The sequence below is a fragment of the Coturnix japonica genome, chromosome 18 (assembly GCF_054131305.1).
Source record: "Coturnix japonica strain WE chromosome 18, WE-NBRP24, whole genome shotgun sequence".
NCBI classification, from domain to species: Eukaryota; Metazoa; Chordata; class Aves; order Galliformes; family Phasianidae; genus Coturnix; species Coturnix japonica.
Genome location: NC_140680.1, coordinates 4,156,152 through 4,179,212, shown reverse-complemented (window position 1 = coordinate 4,179,212; position 23,061 = coordinate 4,156,152). Strand labels below are relative to the sequence as shown.

At 44.5% G+C, this 23,061-nt stretch overlaps 1 protein-coding gene across 2 annotated transcripts in view; it reads left to right on the top strand.

Moving 5' to 3' along the window:
- The window catches only part of GLRA1 (glycine receptor alpha 1), a 38,576-nt gene extending 16,876 nt beyond the window's left edge, over positions 1-21,700 (top strand). The window contains exons 2-9 of one of the 2 annotated variants that reach the window (XM_015875915.3): positions 704-834; positions 4,159-4,226; positions 12,696-12,919; positions 14,476-14,558; positions 15,516-15,653; positions 16,196-16,410; positions 17,027-17,173; positions 20,413-21,700. In XM_015875915.3, coding sequence (XP_015731401.2) covers positions 704-834; positions 4,159-4,226; positions 12,696-12,919; positions 14,476-14,558; positions 15,516-15,653; positions 16,196-16,410; positions 17,027-17,173; positions 20,413-20,727 — 1,321 coding nt within the window. In that variant the 3' untranslated portion in view covers positions 20,728-21,700. The remainder of the gene's footprint in view (positions 1-703; positions 835-4,158; positions 4,227-12,695; positions 12,920-14,475; positions 14,559-15,515; positions 15,654-16,195; positions 16,411-17,026; positions 17,174-20,412) is intronic. The other variant, XM_015875916.3, reaches the window with a different exon arrangement.
- Positions 21,701-23,061: the final 1,361 nt, after the last annotated feature.

Here is a 23,061-nt window from a genome sequence, read left to right as displayed (position 1 = left end):
TCCACCTCTTAGAGATAAATTACTAACTTCTTCCCACTCTAGAGGCCATGTAACTTCCCAAAAGATTTCACTCCCTTCCATTCTCAGCCCAAAATAAGCACAACTTCAGAATCAGATTCTATACAATTCCTGGTCCAGAGAATGTGTTTCTGTATCCAACAGCAAACGCTGACCTGACCAGGAAGCAGGAGGCAAACACACCTATCCCCTATGGCCCCAAATGCTCTGCACGAGATATGAAATCATACAACATTCATTTACGCTTCAAATTCCAGACTGCTCCAATCCTACTTGCCTTTAGAAAATTAGACTGGGTAACAAATACGCTCCTTGCTATTTGCAGTGTAATTAAGCAGTAATTGCTGCCTAAGGCTAATCTCAGAGTGTATTTTTCCTGTGGAGCTCAGTGCCAAAGTTCACATTCGTAATTTAGTGGCATGCCAAGAAGCTGTACCTAAACTCACAAAAGGATTTTCTCTACTCATGATTTCTCTCCTGTTTCGGTGGCAGCTGGGATTCTATGCTCAGAGATGTTTGGGCTGAGCAAACAAATTAGCAGAGCCCAGCCTTGTTAGGAATCAATGTGGGTAACCCATCCTTCCTCACTATGGGAGTAAGATACTGACTGCGCTGTTTGTGGACCCCCAAATCTCCCCAGTATGGGATATGCATTAAAATCTCCTCTTTCTTTCTACTCACACAGCCTGGCAGCTTCCAAAGAAGCTGAAGCAGCAGCACGATCTGCGCCCAAGCCCATGTCTCCTTCTGATTTCTTGGATAAGCTGATGGGGCGGACTTCAGGATACGACGCCAGGATCAGGCCAAATTTCAAAGGTATGCGAAAAAAAAACCAACAAAACAACACTACCTTTGTGGATTTGTTTCATTTTTGTGACTGCAGACTGCATGATTACCTCACTAATTGAATAAGGAACATGATGTACCTTTATGTTGATACGGAAGAAGTACGATAACAAGAGATTTGGCACATAGACGCCCTGTGGATGTCTGAAAAGGCAACTCATTTCCACTCAGAATGAAAACAATCTTTTAACAACTCTACATACAGTAGGTGTACTTAGACATCAACACAGAAAGAGATGAGGGATCCTGCCAGTCCAAGCAGTGACCTGAACCTCCTGCAGGTTAGGAGAGGAACTAGCACCTTCTGTGATGCTCCCCCTTCTTACACCTACTGGAGCCAGAAGGAATCCCTCCCATCAGCTCCAGAAGAATTCAGCCAGATTTCAAGGACAGCACTCTGCAAAGCTCATTTCTTTCATTTTCTTTTGTTTCTTACCACCAAACCTTCCTCCTTCAGAGGAGTCACTGGCTGTGCTAACACAGCACTGCCAGGAACCATTAATCATGGTGACAGCACCTGCCAGCCAGCTTCAAACAATAAGCCCCAGCCTGGGCGTTTAAACCCAAAGCAGGATGGGAAGTACATGCCCTAGTAATCAACCAGGCAACAGAAACCACTGTCTGGAACACAAAGAGTTAAAAATACTTTGAAAACCGTCCTATTACTAAAATATGCATGCACAGAAAAGAAATTAAACTTTAATATTTAATGAAATGTGTACATTATCATCTTGCTGAAGGCATCTGTATTGCAATTTTATTTGAGATAATTTAATTTCAGTTTTATTTCTGTGAACTACACCTTCCCTACAGGGCAGTTTTGCTGGCTTAGCCTCCCACACATAAATCAAGCTCCAATTTATATGGGACATATAGGAGGTGCTTTACAGAGCTTGGGGTTGCAGCTCACAAAGCACGTCGTTAAAATTAAGCATCAATAACTCATACGGGCATCTTAATGGCTTAGATCTAAATGAAAATAATACCAAAGATCCCTATCAGATTGATTTTTGGGGAGAGGAAGATTAACAAAAAAATTGCATTTTCCTTAAGTGCTGCAAAGACTGAACTTAGTTGTGGATTCACATTTTGAGAACTAAGGAAAATATCCAGGCTTTTTGCTAAGACAGATGATGAAGTCTTAGAGGAGACTCAGGGGATACCCTGTAGCTCTCTACAGCTACCCAAAAGGAGGCTGTGATGAGGTGGGGTCTGCTCCTTCTCCCATATAACTAGCAATAGGACTAGAGAGAATGGCCTCAAGTTGCACCAGAGGAGATGTAGGTTGGATCACTCAGACTCACTGTAGCACACCAGCACAGGATCAGGATAAATAAGATTTTGGCCTGTGTATATCAGAGGCAGAAGCATATGCATTCATTTAGGGTGTTAGCTCAGTGGTTTTCTTATGCTGAGGCCATTAGGAAGGGAAACCACATGTATGTTGACTTTCTATAGCTCACAAGCTGGATGCAAAGAATCCTCTTCCTCCTGAGCATTACGGAAGGCATAAGACAAGTGCTAAAGCCTGGTCAGATGTTCACTTGCAGCGGCTGGATAAGCTGCCAGCAGAAGAGTTGATTAGCTCCAGACCACTATTTTACAGGCTCATTAAAAGCAGGCCTGCCACAAGCCAGTTGGATAGGAGGGATAGCAAACAGGGGAAGAAGAAACAGGCACCATTTTGTATCTGATATTTTAGCCCATGCTTGCATTTAATCATCTGGAGAAGGAGCTGAGCAGATTGCACAGCCTGGGAGCTGCTGCTGAGCTGGCAAAGGGCTGCATGGGAGCTGGTTAGACAGAAATGTGCTCAAATTGCTTGGGACTCACACCAAGAAAACCCCAAGCCATGAAAAGCATTGCTGTAACACGGCTGCACCCTCAGTCCTACAGAGGATGGACACTAAGTTTTAAATGAGGCCAAAGCAGGAGGTGAGGGAATGAAAACAGAAGAGCAAACCAAGCTCCAAGCACACCACTCATTTCCACGCAGGAGGAAGTTTGCACTGATTATGGGCACAAGCTTCTTGTTAAAGCTGCTCTCCTGCTCCCCAGAAGTATTTCATCTGACAGCAGCTGCCAGACTGCAGATGTGGCCTCAGAAGGGAAGCAGTGCTGCAGAGCCACTAGGCAGTGTTTGAGATGCAGACACCATCCCAATAAAGGATGGTGGAAGAATCTAAAAATTCCCACTTGTGATTTCCACAGATCTGTTTCTTCCCAGAAGCAGAGCACAGGGATGATGCAAGATTAATTCAACCAGTGCTAAACAGGGACTTTTATCCCTGGGGTGTCCTCTGCTCCCTGTGCATGCACCTCTCCCCACCATGCACAGTGCAGCAGCAGCTCCCTGGGCAGCCCCCAGGGTGGAAGCCCCTTTTGCTTCACCCTTTCCCCTCGTCAAAGCTCTACAGAAATCCTGCCATATGGGTAAATCACTGGTGTCCCACACACAGGTGCTGCATTCACAGCTCTCAGATGCTCCTAGGACCAAATGCATGGTCCTCAGACTCACCAGGTGAGGCTGTAATTCACATTCATGAATACCAGCACCAAACAGACTGATATGCCCCAAACCCTTTCTAACCATGGTGTTTTCATCCTTTAAATCCCCTTAACTGCCCCTTAAAAGCTTCATTCTAAAAGCAAAGAAAACTCAAGGGAGGCAAAGCACAAAACCTGGCATTACTTTCACTCAAAACAGAACAACCAGAAAACTTCTGCTGGCACATCCTGGCAATCTCCCATCCAGCTGGGAGCATTAGCAAACATGACAGTTACCACATGGGATATAACCTCCACTGCCCCACCTCATCCCTAAGGCATACTGCCTAATCATGCACCATGTCTACAAGGATCATAGGGTCATAATCCAGACATTTGGAGGGAAAGACAAAGACAGAACTCTAAACACTAGGGCCCTTCAGTAATCTCTTGTCTCTTCCCAATGCCATTATGTTCAAGGTGAGCTTAGCACCCACACACCAACACCAAGGTACCTAAAAAGCAGTCCTGCCTGGCTGTTATCTATTCATTATCATCAAAACAGTTTATGGAAGAGGTATATAAACACTCACCCAAACAGTGGGGCAGAGGTGAAGCGAGAGCACTGTCTGACGTCAAACTGCCATCAGATTCAAGGCTAGACTCAGCTGGGTTGTCCAGACAGCATTCCCCATCTCACCTCTCAGGCCCACAGTGGCCACAGCAGGCTTTGATATCGCAGAGTGGAAATATTTTGTCTTATAGGCACACAGTGAAGTGCTGTTCCAATCTGTATTTGTCATGCAGGCCCACCAGTGAATGTCAGCTGCAACATTTTCATCAACAGCTTTGGTTCGATTGCAGAAACGACTATGGTAAGTAAAAATCACAGCACAGCTGTTCTGCTACTGGCTCAGCCTCACTGTAATCCCAGCCAACACAGCATCCTCTGCTTTAGTGTGACCAGAGGAAAATGTCTCTGTGTTCCCAAGTTTACCTGAAGTTTGAGTAAATTCCTGGCCACCTCACATCCCTCATAGGTTAAGATCATTGTTCATTTGCAACTCTATGAAAACACTGCACAGGCAAAGTGTAAAGGCCAAAAAAGGGAACAGATGAAGTCTTTCCTAAAGCCTTGACCAAGACTCCAAGCTCAGAGACAGCTGAAGTCGCTTTGTATTAAAGGGCATTTAGATCACAGAACATTGATTCAAATCTCTTAAATGAAATAATCTGATTCAAATCCAACCTGCAACAGATTCCATCATTGCAAAGATCAGGAAAAACACTAGATCTGGATTTTCTGGGAGACATCAGAAAAATCATTGCCTAGTAGAATTCTTTTTTCCTCTTTTAAATCAATATTTGCATGTTAAGGCCAACTTCAGGCAAAATTAGTGAACACGGCTAAAAGCTTGATCTAATTGGCAAGGCACGGGGAGGAGAGAATCAGGAGAACAGGAGATAATTGCTCCATCTGAAAACTATTAAAGATTGGTTGTGACATGATCAGTGAACAGCAAACAAAAGCTCTGGAGGTGCAATACTTTAGCTCTGTGCTAATTAAAGATAATCCAGAAATATGGTGCTTAATTACACTTCAGTTATTCTTAATCTAGGAAGGGGTTGAACAAAGAATGCAAGATCCCAGTTTCAGGTGTTCTTTGTATTCTCTGAGGATGTTACAGACCTGATACACACAACATATACGTGGGTCATACCCCCTCACTCCACAAGTTACTTGTAATGCACATCACAGACAGAGGACATCAACAGCTACAGATATATATATATATATATATGTACACATGGAGTTATGAGTCTCTTCTAAGACTACACTTCATGCTTTTCTTCTGGCAGTGCTTTGGGTGGGAGGAGTTCAGTCCCAGGAGTATAAAATAGCCATGACTCTCTGTCCAAGCTCAAAGAAATAGGTGGGCTGCAGAATGTCAGAGTTTATAGATGAGAAGTGCTCTCATGGATTTGTATACAAAGTAAGAGAAAGAACTAGAACTGAAATACACCTCTGTTCCCAGTTTGCTGTTATATTAGATGCATCCCATGATGTTACAGGCAATTCTTCATAATTCAGCAGGGAAAACCCACAGACTGCAAGAGCGACAGGCCCACAAGGGACAACAAACGGAGCACATGACACAGAGACATGTTTATTAATATATCTGTCCTACACCTCAAGATGCATTGGAGCAGTCATACAAAGATGCCACAGCATCCCTGTAAGAAGGATGATTCATCAAATTAGCATAAAGTAGCGCAAGAAAGGAATGCAATTCACCTCCAAGACATGCTGCAGGGACTTGCTATCCTCTCCAGATGCCCCCCATTTCATATTCTATCTTCTGTAAAAAGAAATTCCCATGGGAACCCAAGAGCACCCTCTGGGCACATTACTTTGTCTAGAAATACCCAAGCCAGCTCTGACAAGCTAGTCCAGATGTCAGGCTGACACAACACTGCACACAATCTAATATGATGCACTTCTTTGGGGACTGTGTTTTCTCTTGTAAACGCTGACAAGGACGCAGACAACACAGGTACTGAAGCATTTAAAAATGAGGAGCCAGCAAGTAAGTGCAGTCTTTGGAATCTGCTAATTTGGGATTTACCCTGCAAAGAAGCCAGGCCCTCTTTGCAGCAGGTCCAACAGGCAACGCCAGCTCTCCACCCATGTTTTTGGGAAGGGAGCAAGGTCCTTTTGTGGAGCACTTGAACTGGGACAAATGGTAGAATTAGGGGAGGCTGCTTCAGTGGTCACAAGGAAGGGAACAGCTTTGTGGTTTGAAAAATAATCACAGCCATGAGGAACCCAAATGTTGGCTACATCCAGGTCCGGGAGTGCTGCATCATTACGTAACTTCACTAGTAGATTCAGGAAGATATTTTTATAGACACCACAAATGTAATTAGAGAAGCCTTTGAAAATGTAATGGCACTTCTAGTTCCTACACAAAACACTACTGTTGGTATTTGAGTTTATAGTGACTGAATCTTCCAAATCATGAGGTCACCAAGCAGAGAGTTAAAGAGGCTGGAGGTGAAGGTTCCCTCACAGCTTAAGGCATCATGAAAGACAGAGAAAGAAGAGAAAAATCCAGAATAGAGAATGAAGTAAGCATCTGACATGGTCACTGAAGTCTACTAGTACAACAGCATAACCTGTCATAATCAGTACGGTAAGACTAACCCATCTCATAACAGTCTAATCTGAGCTCACATTCCCTATTAGTAGGCAAACAATCTAACACACAAAGTCTACAGACCTCAGAAGGGGGACCATGAGTTCCTACTAAGAGAAGGCACAGAGCTCCAAACACAGTCCTAAAGGAGTCAGGCAAGAAATGGAGTTCTAGAAACTGTGGCAAGGAGAGGAGAAAATATATACAACTGAAAAAATAAGAGACAGTCATCCACCATATTGAAATCCCCAAAAGAGACCTGAATTGGAGCAAGGGAAGTACCCTGAAGCACTGCAGACCCATCTTAAAAGCTTTCAGTGATGCCCATAATTGATGGGACGTTTATAGATTGTGGCTCGTACAGTTTACTCATCAACCTTGTCTGTATTCAACTCTAAGGACAAAGGAACAAAGCAATTGGAAACATCTCCCTAAATGGACTAAGTGCTTCTATCGCAAAGACACCACCAAATACAGAAGCCAGATGGGCCCAGACAGCCTCCTTCTGTCCCAAAGCATTACTAGAGTAGAGCATCCAGCAGCAGGGGAGTCCAGATGACAAACAAAGGATGCTTCCACTTTATCAGCTTACTTTTATTTTAAAAGCAAAAACAAATTAAAAGAAGAAGAAAAAAAAGAACACAAACACTTCTCTCCCAGCCCTTACCAGAGTAGGAAAACTATAGCAAAGCTACCAAAACATCATTCAAAAATGAAACAGAAGCCAAGCACCCAGGGAACAGAGTCTTGTTCTTCAGTGAATAAACAATTTAGGATTATCTGAGCACCCCATCTAACAAATTTCCAGCTATAACAAAAGTCTTGGAACAAAGCGATGCCCTTTTCCTGTGGAAGCTCAGTTTTGCTCATAGATATCTAGCTGGCTTAGGCAGAAGGGAGTATTTCCTCTACAGTGAACGCACATAATGAAAGAGAAATATTCTTGGATATCATCACCTCAGGTTGCCAGGAGCTGCAATGAGCGCTCCAGGCAACTCCTCCCCATCCCATACTATTAAAAAGGCTGACAAAAGCCTACAGAATTATCAGCACAATCTCCCTCAGACATGGTAAATGTATGCAAATTTATCCTTGCTGATTTCATGCCATGGTCATCCCATCTAAAAAGAGCAAATCAGATGTAACGTTCCAAACAGCTGCAGCACGGCCACATTTGCTCTCCCAGCATCTCTTAAGGAAAGGAAAAGCTAGAGGCCATGACTGTCCAGATGCAAAATACTTTTCCAGAGACATCTCTACACATGAGCTTCCCAATCAGATAACCAACCAATCCCACAAAATAGGCTGAGCAATTCATTCCAGCCTCACAAGCCACAGGGCAGCAAACATGACAGATACAATATAAGGTTCATATATTTAATGAAGAACCCACCCACCCCAAGGTCAGAAGAAGACATGAGTATCTACACACAAAGCCTGCAACAAAGACTGGTTTTGGAGCTCTGGTTTTCTGCTGTCAGTCATTCATACTATCAGCCTATCAAACTATCAGCCCTCCAGAGATGACAGGTATGTAACAAGTCACCCAATGCAAAATGAAGAGGTTTTCACAGCATTTAACAGCCTGCTGCAGTTTCAGTGTTAGACCTGCAGTGTTTTGAACCTCTCTGTGGTTGGAATTCGTTGTTGCATTGAGTGGACCAGGGAAGGAAAGCAAAAAGAGAACGTGTAAGAATTTTAATACAGCAATGCATGCAGAAGAACAAAACTTAATACTAAATCCCTAAATTTGAAATTCAGGATGGCTACTGCTATAAAAGAAAGGATTTTGCTTTAGGAATCAGCATGATTTTTGCCCAGGAAGAGATGAAGAATTCACAAAGGTTTCCCCATGCACCCAAGTTGCACCTTACTTCCTGACATCCCTAATGCACTGCAGGCCAGTGGCTCTGCAGTTCTTCAGGCACGATACATAGAAACAAAACTTCTGATTTCAGAGTACATTTGCTTACTCATGGACTTCCATATTTTATATACATACATATATTACTTCAAATAATTTTTCACAAGATGCAATGTTCCTCCAGCTCTTCATTTATGGTTCCCTTATAACAACACACTAATGCAGTACATAGCAAGGATTCTGCCAGTAAAGATAAACTTACTAACAAACAAGTAGATGAACCTATAGCAAATGACATTAAAGTCTTATATGGCAAACCTCAGAGAATCTCAGTTTATAGCCAGAGTAATGGGGCAGCATGGGGGAAAGAAGGGAATATTCTTCTCTTCCCCTTGAAACAGTCCCTGAATGTTGCTTCTGCATACTGGAGAAATAGGAGATGAAAGCTAAGCACCTAAAAGCAGGAAATAGACCAGGCAGGACAAACCAAGGGCTTCCCATTTCCATATACCATCATACACAGCATAGGCTGCTACCTGCAGCCTGAAGGGTAGATTCTCCTGCCTAGTAGAGAAGCCCAGTAAAGCTTCCAACAACAAAAAAGTGCACCTATTAAACACCAAAACACAATTTTCCCCCCCTCATCAGGCACTTACTTTCACATTGAACAGTCCCTCCTCAGCAGAGTCTCCCACAGCCATAGAGCAGCTCCTACTGCAGACCTGAAACCAGCTGCAGCTGCTTGGGGATATCAAGGCCTCATTAACCCAGCCACAGCCTGCACCTGGTGGGGGTCAGTAATGAAAAAATAAAAACATAATTAAAAAAAAAAAAAGAAAGAAAGAGGGAAAAAAAGGTCTTTGCTCCTATTCTAGAGAATTACCTCCATGAGACCCCGGGACCTGCACTCTGCCAGCCAGATGGGACATTCACATGAGAGAGTTTGGTCTCTGCCTTGTTTCTTCCATCAGCACAACGCAGTCTGAATCAGGGACTGAAAGCTTTTGGGTTCCCTGGCAGCCTCCTTCCCTTTGACTTATAGCCCTTCCCCAGTCTGACACACACTGCTCAGTGGGTCCTGTGGTCCTGGTACCTTGGGAAGGAATGGTCTCAAATAACCTTCCATTTTCTTGGCTCCTTGTGAGGCCGCTACAAAGAATTTCAGCATTGTCAAAGTGAATACCTTGATCACCTCAATTGTTTTTTTCCTGCCCTGTGGCATTTCCCTCTTGGAAGCAAAAGGTCTTTGTGCTGTAGTGCAAAGCTGGATGCCATCACAACCCAGACTTGCTGCTCCCCAGCCAGCCAGAGGAGCAGGCTGCAGGAAGTAATCAATGCCTGGATGTGATCGGCACACAAACAAGGAGCTCAAGTGATAAGGAAATGGAGAAAGGTTTGTGTGTGTGTGCTGAGTTTGAATCCCCAGTTCAATCCTTTTCTGCTTGAAAGTTCACATCAGAAATTGGCTGGCTCTGTGCACCATCTCACACTATGGACTTCTTGGTGATGCTAAGTAAGATCTCAAACAATAGCGTCCAGGAGAAATGCTGTATAACTCCAGGTAGCCAAAAAATGAGCGTTATTCAGCTCATCACCTCTCAGCTTGACTGCAGTGCCTAGGCACAAAGCTCTACACACACAGAATCCTTTGGCTGGTACAGCCCATACTTATGGCTGCATCGCAGCCTCAGGCATGGCATGTTTGCTCTCCATGCCTTATGGTGGCTCCTCAGGCAGTGTCATGTCCAGTTTGCAGTCACAGTGTGTGTTTTCACATTGTGTTTAAATAAGCCTGGTTGCAAGAAATCTAAGAGGCTGCTCAACCTCCTGCTGCACAGTTCAGCTATGTATCTTTAGGGAAAAATAGGAGAAAACCATTCTCCATGGCCAGGCCAGGATTGTGGAATAAAACTAACGTGAATAAAGATCTTCATACACATACACACATAACTGAACAGCCTCTGGAAGGATGTTGTGCAGTTATCACATTCACAACATGCCTCTGGAGTGTTTCCATTTAGGACACAACCAAAGGACGCACTGCAGATGTTGTCTGTAGTCTCATGACTGCTGTAGTAGCAAAGTGAACCACACAGCACCTCTTTTCTCACCCTTTCCTTTTCTTTTGGCAAGTTTTGCAGCTGAAGCAGTGATTTTACTCCAGCAACAAAGGCTGCCTGCAGTAATGCAGACCACTGCGGAGAGATTGGCTCCTTTCCCCCCCTTCCAACACTCCATCAGGCTGAGAACACTTCTGGGCAACTCACGCTGAAGCTGCTTCCAAACATGAGTTTAATTTGTGTTGTACATGACATAAACCCCCATCTAGAGCTGACCTGCTTGCATCTAGCTTACTTGTAGCTGAATAAGCAAAACAACCTTTTGCTTTCTACCTATTAGGTCAGCGACACCGACTTCCCCTGACTGCAATGGCTGCAGGTCTTTACACACAAAAAAGGGAGAATTGAAAGTATACAAGTTGTTCAAGGAGCTGCTGCATGACATGCAAAGTGGAGATTCAGGGCTGTTTTGCTCTTTCAGGTCCGCATGATTGCACTAAGATCTCTGTTCCTCGCTGTCCGCAGCTATTCACGTTTTCTCAAGGCACGTTATCTGGGGGGGACAGAGCTGAGTAATTAAGTCAGAGGGAGCCACTAGGACTCATGAAGGTGACATTTGGAACATCAGCAGAAGGAGAGAGCGTTTCAACTCTTTACATGTTCAGAAGTCTGCTCCTTTTAGCATCAAGTCCTTGGTCCATTTGCTGTTGTCACAATCACTAATGTCATTATCAGCTTCTCTTCTCCGAGGATGCAGATGCCACTAAGTGGTCTGAAACAGAGTTCCAGAACACAAGCTATGAACTACCTTGTCCAAAGCAGCAAATCACCCAATACCAATCCTCTCCCAACCCTCCAGTGTGACAGGACCTGCAAAACTCACATCCTCCCACACAAGGGGCTGTAGGTCCATAGCTGAGTGAGCATGAGGCTGCAGCATCAGCCAGACTCTCCTCCAAATGAACCCTTCAAATCCAGAGCTTTGTGTTCTGCAGATGGAAAGAACAGATCTGATGGCAGCATCAGAAAGCTCCTCACAGATGCCAAGTATTGTCTCACTGAAAGAAAGATCCCAGTGCCTGCAGCAGGTGTTAGACACTGGCAAGCACATCAGAGTCCTTCCATTACCCATCTCTTAATAGAAATCTTCAAAGTACATCAGTATGAGAAAGGCACCGAAGAGGCCCTTAATCATGATAGCAGCTATTAGTTTGGGACAGGGCAGTGAAATTGGTTTAATATGTGCTGCTTTTTAGCTGTAGCTTGCCTCTATACTTAGAAATGTCAATTAATTTATGTTCATGGCACTTTCATTCCTCTCCGGATAGCTGGCATGTCCTCTCCCCATTTCAATTTGTTGGCTCACTTTCTTTCATAAAATTCAGCAGAAAAGGAACATACAGTTCACCCCAGGAGAACAGAAACTGAGTTTAATTGTCTGCAAGAGCATCCAGGACATCTGAGCCAGACCTCAGCAGCCAGCCTTGGCCTGGAGAGCTCAGGGGAGCTGTAAGACACAAGGCTGTGAGGTAGAAATCACTTGGTGTGATGCTGGGGGACCAGCTACAGCTAAAGATGGCTAGCCCATAAAATCTGTGGCATTTATGGCATTTTAATGTCAGAGAGAGGGAAAACAAAACACTCCTGATTAAGAGAGGAGATGCCATGCACATCCCTCCCAGGTTCATACTCTCATCAAGGGCCATCAGTTCAGCTGAGTTACCTTTATATTAGTGTACACACAGGGCATCTCTCATCCATGGACTGCCCGTGTCACTGTGCCTTTTCTTCGTAACAAGACTGCAGGAATCATAAGTAATCACAATATGGGATGGTTCAACACTGAAAGGAAGCTGGCTTCAGTGTCCCTCTCACTCAGTCCTCTGCAACAGTTGCCTTGCTGCTACCAGCCCTTACGACAACTGCAACTGAACATTGATTCTCTAGTTCAGACTAGAGGTCCTGACACTCCACACATAGCCGAGTTCTGTGATGGAGGGATGCAGAGTTAGACAGCTGCTCATACTATGAGATAGCTGTAAGCTACAGAGCTAAAAATATCAATGGCTCCCTGCAAAATAATACTTGCCATAACTTGGGAACGTAAGTCTAGGTGGGATTTGGTTTTGAGAGCAATTTTGGCACACGCTCCCCATTTCTCAGCATTTTTAATCTGCCCTGAGCACTAATTGAATTTCTCTGCTCCCTGTTTGCACCGTGCAGGATTATAGGGTGAATATCTTCTTGCGGCAGCAATGGAATGATCCGAGGCTGGCATACAATGAATACCCAGATGACTCCCTGGACCTGGACCCTTCTATGCTAGACTCCATCTGGAAGCCTGACTTGTTCTTTGCAAATGAGAAAGGGGCCCATTTCCATGAGATTACTACAGACAACAAGCTGCTGAGGATCTCCAGAAACGGGAATGTACTCTACAGCATCAGGTGAGCTGACTAAATGGGGGAGAGCTCCACAAAGATAGGGGAGGGCAGAGCTACATGCCTGCTGTTTGAGCCTAAAATAGACAAGTGGATGCTTTGAGCGTGCCTTTGGGTAAAGGGAATTGAGCTGTAATACTTAAAGGAGAGCATCCATTAACAGTGTCACAGCAACGTGGTGAGAAGAGACCACTGGAGGGCTCCCATGAATATGACTATTTGCAATAGTCAGGGCTCTCAGAAGAAGGTGGACTTTGCCTCACAGACTCAAAGCTCAGTACTGGGTTCACCCAAAAACACCCCTGGTGATCTTGCTCCCTGATCCCTACTCAGAACACACTTCTCTGGCATGTGTGTGCTGCCCATCTTATGACATTGCTGCAGCCACAGTCACTCATTTCATGTCTGGTAGATATTTAATATTAATTCTTCCCAAAGAGCTCATTCAAAGACATAATTTAAGGCTTATGTCTCATTGACCAGAGGTAGAGTCCTCTGCCAAAGATACAATGTGGGCAGAGGCTAATGGAGGCTCTTTCCTACTCAGATATTGGTTTAAATACAGAAAATTCAGTTGTTTTCATGAAAAGAAGTTGTGAACAAGTCAGTTCCCTCTTCTGCCACAACATCTTTTGTCATAACATGTCTCTAAACTCAAGCTGAGAATTTCTTCCAACATGAAGGTTTGGGTTAAAATATCTTTCCTTCCTGCTAAGTCTCTCCTACATCTGATAGCAAAATTCAATTCCTATCCTCCAGAAAATTCTGCTATTTCTACATCGAGACAAAAAGCTGAAAAATCTAAATGCTTTTGGGAATGACATTTCCAGTATTACCAAACCAAATAACACGAGTCCAGCTATCTGAATGAAATCATTTAATATCAGCTTGTTGAACTAAGCAAACATTTTGAAGATAGATAGCAGAACAGGACAGCATCGCAGCTTACCATGGGAAATGCAGCCAGCACCCAGTGGGAAGATGAAGCTGGAGGTCTCAAGAGGCACAGTGGGGATTTCAGAAAGGTACGGTCACACTGACTTTCCAAAGGGAATTTTCCTTGCAGAAAATTACACCCAAATCTCTCATTCCTCCCACAGAAATCTGTGATCTTGATCAAAGTTCTTTGTTTATTCTAATGCAGAAAAGTTCTGTTCAGAGATTTCCAGACAGTGTCAGTCTCTAGAAATGTATGCTGGATCCAGAGGAGAGGTCTGGGTTCACTGCTAATCCAGGCTGCTGTGAGCCAGAGGCAAGAAATGAAGGCAGAGGCAGCAAAACTTTGATATCTTCTGCACAGTCCAAGACAGTGAAACAGCACCTGCCATTTCACCAGTCCCTGACAGGAATTAGTTCACAGACCCAAATTCTTGGCATTTCTGATGCTTTCTAACAGCACATGTGAAAGCACAGGCAGGGATGGAGCGAATAACCAGCCATTCCCCTCCACCACACCAGACAAGTTACCAGCCTATATAAAACATTTGGCAACTGAGAGGGTTCATTCCTTCATCATTACCACAAACTGCACTTCATTGCCCCTTGCTGTCTTCTCTCCTCAGGATCACGCTGACTCTGGCCTGTCCCATGGACCTGAAGAACTTCCCCATGGATGTACAGACATGCATCATGCAATTAGAAAGCTGTGAGTTCTGTGCACCTCTCCATTTTCAGGAAGAAACAATGTGCATCTCCTCTCCCCCTCCCACACCTCTCCATCCCCATCTACAACTCCTTTCCTGTTCAGTCATCACTGGACTCTCCCTGTATGGAAGAGAAAGGGGGGTGGGCAGTTGGGACAAGCTTGCTCACTGTGCATGCCTGGGGCTGCTCTCTTTCAGCTTTGTTTGCTTCTCTGTCAGCATCCCCTTCACAAATCACCTGCTTCTACAGTTTCAGCCAATGCCAGCAATAAGGTTTACCATTAGAAACAGGAAACTCTTACAACAGATGAGAGCACAGCCAATTTAGATGCCACCGATACAAGAACCAACCTCTAAACTGCCTCAAGCCAGTGAGTGATTAGAGACTCTTACTCTTGGGTTAGCTGCATTTCATCCCATCCCAATAGGGGTTTGTGAAGGATTTTCAATCCATTCAGCATGTAACTTTTCCTAGACAAGCTAAACCTCATAAGGTCCCAAAAGAGATGCCTGGCTTGCTTGTATTTACATTGGCCTTTCAGTTTGGAGGAGAAAGGTGAAAGCACTATCTGCTGCAGATGGGATGTTTTTCTCTCTGGATGAACATTTGCCCCTTGTACATGACGTTTATCCCAGAGGAGGGAAAGATATGAATAACTTCTTTCAGAGGAAGAGGTCAGGTTTGAGAAAATAACAGCTCAACAAGCCCTTTTTCAAGTGAAAAATATGACTTACTGCAGACAATATATTGAACATCCCCGCAGCTCCAGAGCAGGTCATTACCCTGGCTTTTACCATATACACAAGCAGTTCTGTTTCAGCCCAAATCCCACACTTCACAGCATTGCCAAAACACCAGGTTAAGACCCTGCCTCCAGGCTCCCTCCTACAAGTGTGTCCATTTCCAGATGAGTGTTTAGTATGCATTTCACATGATATCTGTTCTCTCCTCTCAATAGTTGGCTACACAATGAATGATCTAATATTTGAGTGGCAAGAAAAAGGAGCTGTACAAGTTGCTGATGGGCTGACATTGCCTCAGTTTATCCTAAAAGAAGAAAAAGACTTGAGATACTGCACAAAACACTACAACACAGGTCAGTGCTGTTTAACCTTAACTCATGGATTAAACAGGGATGAACTCAGGACTGTGCATTTACATATGTGCTATGTTTGATAAAAATCTGGCGACGCAAGGTTTGTTAGAGGTTATATAGAATAAAATATGTAAGTACGATACAGAAACATGGAAATAAAACATAGAAACGTAGATGTGTTGCCACTAAAAATATATAGAAGGAGCCAATAAAAAGCAAACCTGTGAAATGCTCTTGTCCCCAGTAACATCTGTATCTGTTTAAGGGTTCTTGATCTGGACCTTTTCTCCCATCATCTTCCTTTGCCTTTAAAGTGAGGGAACAGGTGAAATTTACATGAAAAATGATATACTGCCAAAATCTTTCTTTGCTACATTGATGTTGTACGTAAGTAGTTTAGAACAGGTCAAAAGCTGTTTAATTTCCTCCTCTAAAGAGATTCTGGTTCCAGGCGGTGTGAGGCAGGACCCAGACATGAGTTGAGAACAAGAAGCTCACAGTGCCTTACCAATAACCTTCCATGCATCTCCTGTCCTTATCAGGCAAATTCACCTGTATAGAGGCTCGTTTCCACCTGGAGCGGCAGATGGGTTATTACTTGATCCAGATGTACATCCCCAGCCTCCTCATTGTCATTCTGTCCTGGATTTCCTTCTGGATCAATATGGATGCTGCACCCGCTCGTGTTGGCCTGGGGATCACCACCGTGCTCACTATGACCACTCAGAGCTCTGGTTCCCGAGCATCACTGCCCAAGGTAAGTGGCAAAAATGATTACTTTCTAGGGCAGCACATGTGTAAGGAACAACACCAGAAGTGTTCTGCTACCATTGCACTATTCCAGTTTAAGGGCAAGTAGAACAAATTCCAGCCCTACAAAACTTTTAACTTAGTTTCCATGGTAAGGAGTAGAGCTTCCCTAAAGAAAACAGTCATCTTGAGATCCATTTCATGTCTCAGTAGCCAGGAGTTCTGCACCTTACAACACTTGCAACAAGCAGACATGGATATGCATTCTGGAGTCTGGCTTTAATTCATTTGATCATGGAACTTGCACAACAGCACTGAATTTAACTCTTATAAAGATAGTTTGGGTTACTATTTCCCCTGCATGTAAACCATCACAGTGAAGACATGGCCAAATTGTAAACTGTGGAATTATTGCTACTGGATAACACACAAGAAATTCCAATCACCTGTTAATACATTCATATTAAATGACATAGATTTTAGTACCCAAGAGCAGTTATCAAACATACCATGGCTTGGCCAAATCCTTCTGAAGACTTCGGGAGCAACTGGAAAGAATGGGAAGTTAAAAGACTTTTGGATGAACTAGCTATCACACCCCTGTCTCTCCTTCTGACTCATAGGTGTCTTATGTGAAGGCTATTGACATCTGGATGGCCGTGTGCTTGCTGTTTGTGTTCTCTGCACTTCTAGAGTATGCTGCTGTTAATTTCGTGTCCCGGCAGCACAAAGAGCTTCTCAGGTTCAGAAGGAAGAGAAGGCATCATAAGGTAATACATAAGGCATGAAGGACGTGGTTGGAATCTCTCCCAGCAGAGCATCACTTCACGGCCAACTGTCCAGGGAAGTCCCCTGTATATGGTCAGATAGTAAGGAAGGCCATGCATCATGAAGCAGGGCAAGCTCAGTAAACTTTATCTCTTCTAACAGCTTGCTGACCCCAGGGGTCTAGCAAGCTGGTTTTTGTTAGCTAGTCAAGCAGTCTAAGCCAAAATTGTTGTTTTCATTAGAAAACAGATACATTCTGTTCTGAGTCCTCTTCATAAGACACAGCGAAAGCTGGGGAGGGAGGCAGGTGGGGAGGTGTAAGGGATGCCACAGCACCCCCACCAATAATTCAGTCTCAATTAGCCTGGAGGTAAGTGACACCACTTTTGTCTCTATTATCTGCAACTGCAAAAGCATCTGCTGCTCAGACTGACTGCAAATTCCTCTTGGAAGAAACACGCATTCTTCACAGCCTCAGCCTTGCTCCATGCTCATTTGCTATAACTGATGCCAACCCAAGCATGCACGTGTCACATAGACATGCACTTCCTGCAGCCTGGACCCTACAAGCTTTTGGGCTGAGGTTGCGCAGCAAAAATCTCATTCCAAAGGATGAACTAGAAAGAAACATAAAGGTGACCAAGATCAATTAAAAACTGTCTTTAATGAACTGGTACAATCAGATTGCAGTATCAATTTTTATCACCAGCCTTAGTCTATCCAGGACCAGAGGTAAAGAGTGTTGCACAAACACAAGGGAAATGAAGTAAAAGATAGGACCATTAGCAGCTATTAATTTCTACAGCCCATATATCTGTAGATATCCTGCCATCTCCAATCAGCTGCTTTGGGTCAGAAGATGTAGGCCATTTAATAGAACCAAAGCTAAAACCACTCATCTTGCCTGTTTCACAGTACTTTTGTATCTTCATCCAGATTCAAGCATCCTCTCTCTCTGAAGCCATGCTATTTCAAGCAGATCACTCCAGACTACCGTTAATAAAACAATCAGGAGGAAAGGATATGTTAGAGGACTTTAAAAGATATTTCTCAGAGTTGTTCCACTGAACACAAGGCTGCTATTGCAATCCCTGCCTAATCTCAGTGCACTTTTAATTGGAACAAAGCATGAAAAAAAAACCACTTGAAAAAGCAAAATGAACAAGGTTTGCAGGCTCATCAAAAAACTGGGAGCTGACTGCAGATATGGAAATGGATTAGTACAGCTGCCAGAGAGCCTAATTGCTCCGTCTCTGAGCCCTGATGTGTCTGGGTAGTTCTGCCTGGGTCAGGCATGGCACGCCAGACTGAAAACAAATGAGATGCCGTACTGTTCGTGCTGGCTGAGAAAGAATTGCATTTGTTAGATCTGCCCCAAATGGAACCTACTGGTCTCTCTTCACAGCAAAACAGCCCAGACCACGTGTCACGGTCTGGCATTAACACAAGTGAATCCAGGCACATTTCTTCCTTACTTTCCTCAAAATTAGACTCAAGGTACCGGATCATAAGAATTTTTCTTCCTTTTTACAAAAATAAAAATCAAATGACTAAATAGCTGTTGTCAGGGTTCAGCCGGCTCTTTCCACCTCTTATCTCCTTCTCTTGGGAGGGAGAGCATGAACTAGACTAGAAACTCTGACTAGACAGTTCTCTCTGAACCCTGAACTATGTCCATATTTAATGGGTGATAGGTCTTGTGGGAGCCACAGTGACTGGCAAGGGAGATAAAAGTGAGCTGTCTTTGTGTCAGCGCGTCTGTGTTTGTGCAACCAGGGAACAGCAGCAACAAGTTTCACTTTAAACTGCAGATGGTTAAGAGGAGGTCTATAAGCTCTCAGCAGCTCTCGTTATTGTATGGTGCTCAGAACCTAGGATCAGTCAGCCCCAAGATCACTCAGCTCCAAGAGCATCTGGATGCTGATTTGTAGTACCTCAGTATTTCCAACCAGGCACTATAAGGAGACAAAGACATTTAAGAATTGTCTCAGACACCAGCAACCAGATGGAGCAGAACCAGAGCACAGAAGAACTACCTAAAGACTGCAGAAATCATCTCAGCAAGAACCTTGAAACAAATAGCCCTGCTGATAGGTCATACAGCCCAACAACCTGCCACTTTGCCAAAGAGAGAGAGAGAAAGAAAGAATTAAAAGGCTTGATTTTGTTTAGTTTTGCTTAGATAACACCAGTGCTCTCCTCCCTCTGCTTGCCCACCTCAGAGCCAGCGCAGTGCCTCCATCCCATGCAGCTACCCGCTTGGTGCAGGGGCCATCCAGAAAAGACTCTCTGCAAAGAAAAAGGACAGGGCAGAAAGGCTTGTAGAGATGGTAGATCAAAAGGAAGCGGCCAGGAGGTCAGCACTAGGACACCAGTCTGGGATGGGGGACACAGCACACATCAGCCAAAGTGAAAGTTAATTAGTGCCATTGGTCTAATAATTAGCCCTAGTGACCTACAGACAGGACCCTGGCATTTCTGACCCTGGTTGTGTTAACTTAACCAAACTTGATTTTCCTTATGATTACATCTCTGTATGTAATAAAATAGGGCTCCGAGAAGCCTGCAAGGCATCCACCAAAAAGCACTAGATTGGCAAACAAAGGATTTTCTCTGCTCAATAATTGGAATTAACACAGCGAGCCATGTCTTACCATTAGCACATGGAAAGGGCATGTCAGTTCCTTGCCTGTGGCAGAGGGCCTGTCCAGAGGGGTTGATGGTAAGGGATGTCCTGCAGGCAGGTGGGCTGAGGGCTGGATGTGTACTGCCTGCAGAGGTCTTTTCCTGGTCAGGTCTTGGCACCTGTGTATCCATGTAACTATGCAGGAAACCTCACTTCAGCTGCACGAGTTACATGGAGCCCACTCCTTCTGGGCAGGCTGGTACCCCATGGGCAATGCAAAGAAGGTGCTGATGGCAGTGGGGGGGAGGGAGGGAGGGACAGAAGCAAACCAGGGGATGCAACTGGAAAAATAAATGCATTATTTTAAACCATTCAAGTATGTCAAAGATACCGATGGGGTGGAAGCAAGTCCTGCTTCTACTGGGTGCCTGGATCCCCTGATTTGCATCTGTGCATCATGCAGCTGGCACCCCTCTATAAGGCTGATCTCCTCAAGAGTTGTACAACAGTGCTGAGGCTGGGATGTGACAGGGGTACTTGGCCCTTAGAGAGCAGGGAGCAGTCAGCGGAGAGCCTTATAGCGAGGGTGCACTGTCTATATCTCATTTTAAGTAGAGTCCCATGCTGAATCTGTTCCAGGAGGATGAAGCCGGTGAAGGCAGGTTCAACTTCACCGCCTACGGGATGGGGCCAGCTTGCCTACAAGCCAAGGATGGCATCTCCGTCAAGGGTGCCAACAACAACAACACAGCCAACCCTGTCCCCCCACCATCCCGCTCCCCCGAGGAGATGCGAAAGCTCTTCATCCAGCGAGCCAAGAAGATCGACAAGATCTCACGCATCGGCTTCCCCATGGCCTTCCTCATCTTCAACATTTTCTACTGGATCATCTACAAGATCGTCCGCAGAGAGGATGTGCACAACCAGTGAGGGAAGGAGCGCAGCTGAGAGGGAGAGAGCAATCCTTTATATATGTGCAATAGCAATGCAGCAATGCATGAATTTAAGAATGTGGCAATATCTACTAAAAAACAAACAAGAAAAAGCAGGGGGGAGGGGGGCTGGGAGGGACTTTTAATCATGTGAACCAAGGATAAGAGGCACAGGGAGAAGAAAACAAGCTCTTGAGTCAGGGAGAGCAAGGGTAGGGTTTAGTTTTACAGCATAGGAAGGTTTGGATTGCTCCAGCTGCAATCCAAGCACTGTAATATATTACTATATATTCATGCTTAATTATAATGCAAAAGAAAACAATCAAAAAAGAAAAAAAAAGATGAAAAAATCCTTTTTTTAAAAGCCTATTAACAGCTTAGATTCTCAAGTCACTGGAATGATCCATAACTCCATGTGCAGAAACGTCCACAATCACGCTTTATCTGACTTTTGCTATAGAAAGGCCATACCAGTAAAGCACGTGGGGGAAAAAAAGCCCTGACAAAAGGGGGGAAAAAGAAAAGGCAGGAAAATCATTCTATGCTTCTCTAGGTTTCACTCTTTGAAAACTGGATAGATGGGGAAAACTTAAGAAAGAGGCTGTGGCTTGTTGTTTATTTTACGTATTTACTCTTTTAGTAGCGGGCTTGCCGATCAAAATGTATGACTTATGGATAGAGGAAAGCAGACACATTCTCTGTCATCCCCCAGAGAGCATCCAATGGAAAAATCCAAGGACATCAGGGCCTTCATCAGAAGTCACAGGTACCTTCTGTCCTTTTAAACAACCTGGCAAGACTTGAGTCCCAAGGTGTCAGAAATACCATTCGAATCACTAGAAACGATGAAGGGTTTTTCAAATTGCACTTTCTGTTTTCCAATCCCTGTTCTGCCATGTTTGTTTATAATGTGGGGGGATGGAAGCGTTGGGTGAGTTAAAGCATAAGTTCTATTTAAAATGTGGGCACACTGATGCCTTGTCACAACAGGAATGGGCGAATGGCAATATTCTCAGTGAGGGGTGGGTGGGGGGAAGGTGTGTACAGAGAGAGCAGTTGTTATTTTCTGACATTTCATAGCAGTAATACGAATAGTGAAGTTGGGCCAAAGGACCCGAAACTCTATTTTTGTAACTATTTTGGTGCTGTATTTAGCTTTAATGTGGATGGGAGGATAGAGGAGGCTGCTTAGCCTCTCTCTTCCCTGGGGAGGCTGGCAGGGTGAGCTGGGGATGGGGAAGGAGGGGAGGTGGGATGGGACCCATATAGGGGAACAAAGAGGTCTTCCTTTGGCCAAGTGTTGGCACAGGCTGGCATCAGCATTTGGGGTGGGGGTGGGGGGACATGCTGGGTGTCTCTGGCGTGTTATTTGTAAGGCCTGGCTTGGGTCAGGCATGGATAAGGGTGATTTGGTCTTGTTAGTTTGCACTTTAGCAAGTCAGGTAAAAGGAAATGGGAAGGAAGACAATCAGTCTGCACTGAAGCACTTGGTGTAACGTCTGAATTAAGCACTAAAAGGCAGAGAGATGAGTGGCACCCAGGGATGCTCCTACTCTCCATCTCATGCTCAGGACTGCTGGCCTGGGCTGCAGGTCTGATGCCCACACTGGGAACACACAGGCTGCAGGTTTGCAAAAGCTGCATCCCCACAGCACCTAGAGCAGCTCATAGCAAAGTGTCTCCAGGCTCTGCCATACCCAGGTCTGCAGCACCCAAGCATGAGATAGGAGGTAGGGAACAGCCACCCACATGTGTGCCAGTGCAGCAACAGGCAGCTATGGAACAAGGCAGTGAGAACAGCTGCCAGCTGTCCCTGCATGGGGTCAGTGCTGAGAGGAGAGAGCAAGGGAGCACCAAAGCTCTCATGGGCTGGACAAATGGACACCCATCTCCAATGCTGCCAATTCAGCACCTTTCACCAGCACTACATACACTTTACTTAAAAAAAAAAAAAAAAAAGAAAGAAAGAAAGAAAGAAAAAAAGAAAAAAGAAAAAAAAAAGAAAAAAAAGAAAAAGAAAGAAATGAAACAAAAGAAAAAAAAGATCAAGAAGGGAAAAATAAGAGAAAAAAGCAACGGTCACTGTGTGGACAAGGGCAAATGGCAATATTTCCTAATGTTTTGGCAAAGGCCACCTGTCTTTGTCTCCCTTGGCACTGCTGGGATAGGGAATGGTCATGCGATACCAGTGTGAACCAGGACATCAGCTTCTTTCCTCTATTCAGACAAGAGAAAAGCTGTGGGCTGAGGATTCTTCCTTCCCCTGGCAGGCAGCACTTTCTCAAGGAGGGAGATCTCAGGCTGTTGAACAGAGCTGCTATCCGATGCTAGG